General features: G+C 39.3%; 2 protein-coding genes across 2 annotated transcripts in view; one reads left to right on the top strand and one right to left on the bottom strand.

Moving 5' to 3' along the window:
- The window catches only part of LOC113204600 (AMP deaminase 2), a gene marked incomplete in the record, with an annotated part of 21,567 nt that extends 14,304 nt beyond the window's left edge, over nt 1-7,263 (top strand). Inside the window, 11 exon segments of the mRNA XM_052274646.1 lie at nt 961-1,147; nt 3,614-3,833; nt 3,910-4,039; nt 4,119-4,310; nt 4,386-4,517; nt 4,617-4,780; nt 4,881-5,171; nt 5,290-5,410; nt 5,492-5,665; nt 5,742-5,852; nt 5,934-7,263. Coding sequence (XP_052130606.1) covers nt 961-1,147; nt 3,614-3,833; nt 3,910-4,039; nt 4,119-4,310; nt 4,386-4,517; nt 4,617-4,780; nt 4,881-5,171; nt 5,290-5,410; nt 5,492-5,665; nt 5,742-5,852; nt 5,934-6,101 — 1,890 coding nt within the window.
- LOC113204592 (probable pterin-4-alpha-carbinolamine dehydratase) overlaps nt 7,258-8,316 on the bottom strand; it is a 23,308-nt gene continuing 22,249 nt past the window's right edge. The window contains exons 3-4 of the mRNA XM_052274651.1: nt 7,717-7,839; nt 7,258-7,632 (exon numbers count right to left, since the gene is read on the bottom strand). Coding sequence (XP_052130611.1) covers nt 7,456-7,632; nt 7,717-7,839 — 300 coding nt within the window. The 3' untranslated portion in view covers nt 7,258-7,455. The remainder of the gene's footprint in view (nt 7,633-7,716; nt 7,840-8,316) is intronic.

The raw sequence follows: 8,316 nt of genomic DNA on the forward strand, positions 1-8,316 counted from the left end.
GGGGGGGGCATTTGTGGTGCAGTAAGATTCGAGGGGATTGGAGGGGGGAGGGATTTGGCCCGTTTAATCCAATCAGACACCCACTCGGTCATCTCTCGGTTATATGCTGCCGCGCCATCGTGAGAGTGTGACATTTTTGCCCGATGGTGTCAGAGGACAGGGGTGTGTGGGAAAGGAAGACTATGGAGACACGACCGGGAGGATGGGAGAGAAGTTGGGGCGGAGGGGAGATGTGGTAGGGAACTTTATTGACTTGAAGTAAGGCAGGCAGCACCGTATCGCATCGTGACACTTCCGCTCGGCCTGCGGTCTCCTCCCCCTGACACACACGTCCCTGTTGCTCGCCCTTGCCCCCCCCCCTTCCCGCCGCGATGCTGTCTCTCCCCGACGACGCTGTATATGGCTTCCATGCATCAGAGAGAAGCCCTGCCCCAACCTGTCGCGGCCCGAGCCGAATGTCAAAGGTGCCTCCCGCCTCGCCCCGACAGGCCCACTGCGGCACCAGCCCTGATTGCCCTCGCCCTTGGTGTCCTCCGTCCTACAAATACCATGGTGCAGGTCTTTTAGTGCAACTGCGCTTGTTTGGCCCAGAGGAGGCACAAAAGTTGGCAGAGGCCGAGAATTTAAAAAAAAAATATCGTCAACGACAGAAAATGAGGGATGTCATGAAAATGAATTTTTTCTTCCATGACTGAACTTAAATGGTAGAATTTTATTTCTTTGAAAAATTATTATTTACATCTGAGAATTAATGAGTACTCTTATATTTTAGTTTTTAAAATGGAAATCTTATTATTTGCCAACCTTTGGAGGGATTCCGCCCAGCGTATTGACGGGGAGAGGTGGGAGCCCCTGCAATGGTGAGGGTGGGCCACCCGCCGTGCCGCGGAGCGCCGCTCGCGCGAGAGTTGCCTACCTCACCGGCGGTCACCATGACCTGATGTTCGCCTCCGTCCGCAGGTGCCGCTGGAGGACCTGCAGGTGGCGTCCCGGCTGCTCGTGCAGGCGCTGCACGTGCGCGAGCGCTACATGGCCGTGTCCAGCCAGAACTTCCCCACGGTGACGGCCCGCTTCCTGCGCACCGTGGGCTCGGGCAACCCGCACGTCCTGGACACCGTCAAGCACGAGGACAAGAAGACGATTCAAGGTACGCGGGGTGGGAACCGTTCAGCACGCCTGAGCGAGGGCGCAGGTCGGATGGGGCCAAGTTTATGTCGTCACCACCCTCGGCGGGGTGTGGCGGGTGTGGCATTTACTTGGATCCCTCCTCACAGTTTCTTAAATCGTGCGGGATTGATTTCCCGTGCCCTATTTGATTTCTCTTGTTTTGTTTTTCTGGGTATCTTCTTAATCACATTTTAGAATTTGTACCGTCATATGTTCTAGTCGTTTTATTTTTTATTTTGGGCAAAACTATTTTGTTATATATGAAGCGTAACATTGTCTTCAAGCTGCATTGCATTTTTCTTTTTAAATATTTTTGTGTCTGCTGTACATAAATGTATGTGTTTCATGCTTTGTATAGGCAGGAGGGCAGTTATCATTTTACTTCTGTACGTTTTAAGGTGTAAATGATCTTATGAACAACTCCCCAGTCTGATGAGAAATTTTGTTGTCTTCATAATTAATCTTCAAAATTTTATAAAATTCTCTATTGAATTTTTAGAAAGCAGTCTTAAGTCTACTTTTACCACCACTATCCTGCTCTCAAATTATTCTTATGCAATGCATGATACATAAAGTAATTTTTAATGTTAGCCAAAAGTGGCTTTAAATTCATATCATAAAGACAAAAATATTTGCATGCAATATTAACAGGCTCTAAATACTTTTCCAACCATTTTTTTTTTCTGGTTAATGTTTTGGGTTATGGGTAGCGAGACCTCAGGAATGAGGTGCTGCACCAACCTGGCTGGCAACTGATACCTTCTTTTCATTAGACAGTAAGTAGAGGCTGTGGAGTTTACAAAATCTTGCCACTTACCAATTTTTATGTATCCAGCCTTTATTTGTCCCCTGATGAGAATTACCTTAACTCTGTGTTGCCACTTTTTCCTTTCCCTTTCCTTTTTGTTCATCTAGTACTCTGTGAGATCCACTCAAGTAAACATTTTGATTGAGAATGATTACTAAATTTTTCTGAATGCTATTGATTTTGAAGAATACTAAGATTTACATTTCTGTCTATGTGACTTCTAGGTTGGGGATGTTCCCCTCAATCTGACAAATCCACCTCCCAGACTTCATCCATTTGTGATCCCTCATCACCACCCTCATCCTCAAGTTCAAGCCATGGTCTCATGCCTGTCAACATGGATGAAAATCCCTCTTCCCCACCCCTTCTCTCCCATGGAAATTACCATGCTGACACTGATTTTAAAAGAAGTCAACGTGTTGACATTGCCCCTCCCAAAAGTCCGAGTGACTTAGACCTTGATGAAATGCTCCTTGATGGAACAAATTGGCAAGGTGGGCCTTATGATTCATTTTGTTAATTTAATTTTACTTTCATGTCAGAGTTGCTGCAGTTTGTCAACCGACAGAAATAATTCATTTGCAAATTATTCATTAGGTACCTAAGGGACAAATGAGTTATGCTTGAAACCTGTAATAAGTGTCTTCCGTTCTATATTCATCTCAATGGGACCTCTTTGACAGAACACAATCAGCTAATGCCATTATGCATGATAATCTGCATACACCATTAGATGCGATCACCTTTCTCTCTCAGGACAGGAGAAAGGCATGGTGGCAAATACTTATCAACAAATCCTCTCCTCATGCTCTTTTGTTCTGTTTCCATATTGCCAAAGCTGTCATTTCTTAATGTCATGTAACTTTCTATGTGTTCTGTGGACGTGGTACTCAAAACCGAAAGCATGAATGCATGTAGCAGTGGCTATAGCACTGTGAATCTTACGGAAGTCTTCTTCTGTCATGCAAAGGATGCAGGCCTCTCCGATGTACTAAGTGGCTTGGCCGGCCACCAGGTATGATGAAAAGTATTCTGCTAGGATGTTAGCACTTCACTTGCACTCTCACTGAAGGCAGTCTCTCGTTGATGAGAATACTGACTCAGTCTACTCTGAGATGTTTTTAATTAGATTTTACAGGCTAGCAAATTCACAGGGATGAGTTTTGTATCAGTTTAAGTACAGTACTTTTCTTATATCTAGGTTCCATTTTCTTCCAAAAATCTGTGAATCCAAACATATTATTCTGCATGAGTTTTATTCATTTTTGTTCCAAATGGTTTATTGGTTTTGAGCACTTTATGATTTATGCATGCGTGTTATTTCCTTTCACTAATCTTCACTCTTAAAACAGCAGTGCACTTCACTCACTGACACATATATTTATTCAAGCCAGTAATGGAAGAAAGAAGTAAAAGAAATGAGTGATTATTTTTAGTCTGATTCATATTAAGTTATTAAATTCATTTTGTAGATACAGTTTAAGACCTCAATTTCCTCGTTCTTAAGATGACCCTCTACCTCATCAATGTGTACTGGGAAAACAAAACTTAAAATATTGGCCGGCCAAACTGTTTTGGAAACTCATTCATCCCATTCTTTAAAAGTTAACAAGAATTCCATTGTAATTTTTCCTCCAGATCATCCTGTTCATCCACCTGCCAGCCGTGGTGATCCTTGGGAGTGTGAATTCCCTAAACCAAAAGGATATGTGATAAAAGCTGTGGATGGAGTCTTTCAGCTATACAAGGACCAAGATGCTGTGGAGAAAAATGAACCCGTGAACTATTCTTATCCAAATCTTGCAACATTTGTGCAGGATATGAATTTGTTGTGTACCATGATTGCAGATGGCCCACTGTAAGTAATCGAGGCGAGGATTGGATCTTGATTGTGAATGTGTCTTCACTAATTGTTATTTATTTTCAATGTCCAGGAAATCATTTTGCTATCGACGCCTTAGCTATTTATCCTCTAAATTCCAACTTCATGTGCTTTTGAACGAAATGAGAGAACTAGCTTCACAGAAAGCTGTTCCCCACAGGGATTTTTACAACATTAGGAAGGTAAAAGTTTGTCTGTGATTTGGATCCTAGGATACGGTAGTTATGAACACTTCTCATTAGAACACATTTTTTCAAATAGGTTGATACTCACATTCATGCTGCATCTTGCATGAATCAGAAGCATTTACTTCGTTTCATAAAGAAAACACTGAAAAACCATGCTGATGAAGTTGTAACAGTCAACAAAGGCCCAATGACTCTGAAAGAAGTCTTCCAGTCCATGAATTTGACGTCATATGACCTCACAGTTGATATGCTCGATGTCCATGCAGTAAGTGTATTGAATTTTCCAATTTTATTACTTTATAATGTCTTGTTACTAATTTCTTTTAATACTTTTGTCAAGGACCGAAATACATTCCATCGATTTGACAAATTTAATGCCAAATATAATCCCATTGGAGAAAGCAGGTTGCGAGAGGTCTTTCTCAAAACTGATAATTATTTGAATGGGAAATATTTCGCAAGAATCATTAATGTATGTAAAACACACACAAAAAAAAGAAACTAGAATGTTTATTGCCATCAGTACAAATTTTTGAATTTTTTTTATCTCATTTGAATATTTTTCTCTTAGGAAGTAGCATCGGATTTGGAAGAGAGCAAGTATCAAAATGCTGAGCTTCGTCTGTCAATTTATGGAAAATCCCCTGATGAATGGGACAAACTAGCAACATGGGCTATCACCTATGATGTGTACTCTGACAATGTTCGTTGGTTGATTCAGATCCCTCGTCTGTAGTAAGTAACCTCTTTTGTGAAACTTCCTCTCATCATTTCATGCTCTCTTTATTTTATATTGATTGTATAATAATTGTATAATTGATTTTCTTAATTTCAGTGATATTTTTAAGTCAAACAATCTCATGAAGAATTTCCAGGAGATTTTGAACAATATTTTCAAACCATTATTTGAGGTGACAAATGACCCTAATACACATCCTGCACTGCACAAATTCTTGCAGTATGTTATTGGGTTTGACTCAGTGGATGATGAAAGCAAACCAGAGAACCCTCTGTTTGACAAAGATGTCCCTCCACCTAATGAATGGTGTGATGTGGAGAATCCCCCTTACGCTTACTATTTGTATTACACTTATGCTAATTTGACAGTTTTGAATGCCTTCCGCAAGTAAGTATAGTTTGCTTATTGTTGTTTGTGCTTGTTGTGAGAGAAATCAGCTTTGTTATTCTTCCTATAAATTATATCCATTTTCTTCTAAGAATTATGATTTTCTTGTTCATTTTAGGGAACAAGGCTTGAATACCTTTGTACTGCGTCCTCATTGTGGTGAAGCTGGACCCATTCAGCATTTGGTTTGTGGCTTCATGATGGCTGAGAATATATCTCATGGCCTTCTTTTGCGCAAGGTTTGTGTTCTATACCAAATATGCAGCTATCTGTTGGGCTTTTCCTGTTTGTTTTTAAATACTAATTCAACTCAAACTCAGGTACCAGTTCTACAGTATCTTTACTACCTGGCTCAGATCGGCATAGCAATGTCACCTCTCAGCAACAACTCCTTGTTCTTGAATTATCATCGTAACCCTCTTCCTGAATATTTGGCAAGAGGTTTAATCGTCAGTCTCTCCACTGATGATCCCCTGCAATTCCATTTCACAAAAGTAAGTATAGATATGCGATATTACCGGTACAAAGGAATCAATAAGACAGCACCATTACTATTATTTTTAATTTAAGGAACCATTGATGGAAGAATACAGCATTGCAGCTCAGGTTTGGAAACTGAGCAGCTGTGATATGAGTGAACTTGCTCGTAATTCTGTCTCAATGAGTGGCTTCCCCCACAAGGTAACTAACTTCAACATAAAGAGGTCATCTTTCTAAAAATTTTGCTATGGTTTTTTACTTGGTCAATTCTCCAATTCTTAGATGAAGCAGTATTGGTTGGGTCCAAACTACACCAGAGAAGGTGTAGCTGGTAATGACATCACACGCACTAATGTCCCTGACATTCGAGTTGCTTATCGTCAGGAAACACTTTTGGATGAACTCTACAACATCTTCAATGTGGCTGAAAAGGAGGGAGTGCCACTATGACGGCCAGCCCGGCGCCGACGATGTCGACGTTCAACTCTCTTTTGAGTAATATAGGGCCTTAAAAAACAAAAACAAAAACAAGGTTCTCTCCGTGTACTGGTCATGTCCAAAACTGTGAGTACATTTCTGTACTGTATTCATTTTGGGTGCCAGTTGACTGTAGTATAGATATTAATTGATCTTTGAAAAGAAATTTTTCTATTAGACTAGTGTTATATAAATGGGAAAAAACAGCAGTTTATAAAACTAGCTTTCCAACTATTGCCTTCTTTATTCAGGAGCTTATCGATATTTGAAGAGATTTGTCATCAACAAGGTTGTAGCATTTGCTAATTTGGATGTGTTAGCATTTTAGACTCAGAAAGAAATGAAAGTTAAAGTCTGTCACACTGAAGAAGTGTGACTCATAGAAATTGGCAATCAGCTTATCATTCTATATCAATTCTACTTTCTCTCAATGATTCTGCTTTTAGCTCATGGTGATCATTAAATTGTGATTTTTTTTCTTATTTTGATGTATAGTGTCTAGAGACATCTCTATTGTTAACCAATGTTGATTTTAGGAAAGAAATATGTCTGTGATTGTGATTTTCCATCTTTCTTATTTCTCTCTGTTTTATTTTTTAATCTAATTAAATTTTGCCTGTGCCTATAATGAAAAAGAAGAGAAGTAAAGTGTTAAGATTTGAGGAGTAATGGTTTGGAATTACGATAGACACTGGTTATGTACAGACATTACAACATTTGTATATCAGGTGTGTACACATTATATTTCTATTTATTTACTTTTTAATCACATGCAGTGTTAGGAAATTGCTTTTCTGCAATGTGCAAGAACATCAATTTTTATCGGCTTTGCTTTGAGCTGTTCTCCAAAATTAAATGAGTTTGATGTACTAACTACTGCCTATTACATTAGGCGTAGAAATCCGCAATTGAATTTTGTGATAAACCTTTAATAGTAGAATCAACTGTGCTAATCTGATTTAATTGCCGAGTTTGATAGTATCATGTGAGCATCTGTAATTTTTTTTCCATGTCAGTTATTAGTTTCTGAATCAACCAATAGAAGTTGTATAGTAGTTTGACTGTAATCCATGTATTTTGTGTATTTTTTGTACCATTTAAATGTGAACCAAATAAAGAACTTTTCCACTCCTGACCAACTTAATTTTAATCATTAATTAATTAAATACAGCAAAGCTAGAGGCCAAATACAAGAAATGCCATGTAATACTTGTGGCTTTTGCACAGAACAGTCAACAAATAGTAAAGCTACAAAAATGTCCACATTCAGTATCATTTTCTTCCCCAGCAGAGAAAGTAATCTTCATATAACAAGTTTGACCAACAGTTAGACTGTAACAGCTGCTTTGTCCATAAAAGATGCTAACTTAATGTCTCTCTGACTAAGCCCATTCACATCATGAGAGGACAATGTTACTTGAACCTTGTTATAGACATTAAACCATTCAGGATGATGATCCATCTTCTCTGCTAACAGAGCAGTTCTTGACATGAAACCAAAAGCCTATGAAATAAATAAAATAATGTTTTGAAAAATGTGCAACCCAATAAGATGGCATAGGTAATAGATACATGGAGGATTACAAACCTCATTGAAGTCTTTAAACAAAAATTCTTTATAGATGGCATCTCTCTTCTCAACCATGGACCACCCACTACCAAGCAATGGCTTTAATGCAGATTCACGATCTTCAGCAGAAAGTTTTCCAGCCTGCAAATCAATGATGTTGAATAAACAGTGTGAAAAAATGCCTTCTCTAATTCAATATTTCATTTTAAAATTTCTGTAAAGGTCGGTGGACTGGAATGAAAAATGTGTAGGAACTTCTGATAGCCTTTGACCCTACAACTGATAAAGGGGAGGAGACAAAACAAGATATGATTGTTCAAAGTACAGTAAATAAATTTTCTAATGTTTTAAAACTGCACTACAAAGTATGGTCTTAATAAACCATTCCCGGACATTAACAAGTCGGTAGTATATGACTTCGGGAAGTCCCAATCAGGGAGGGGGGGGCTTAGGCAAAACCACACAATAGGGGTGCTTGGCAGGCAAAAGACATTCTATCGCAACCTTTGGTGCCTTTGGTGCATACAGTCTAAATTTCAATCAAAACTATTTAACTTTTCTAATCAGTATAAAATTTGCTGCTAGCGGAAAGGAGACAGGGGCCGGGGGGACCGGGGG

Source organism: Frankliniella occidentalis, unplaced genomic scaffold (assembly GCF_000697945.3).
Source record: "Frankliniella occidentalis isolate FOCC.00 unplaced genomic scaffold, Focc_3.1 Scaffold421, whole genome shotgun sequence".
Taxonomy (NCBI): domain Eukaryota; kingdom Metazoa; phylum Arthropoda; class Insecta; order Thysanoptera; family Thripidae; genus Frankliniella; species Frankliniella occidentalis.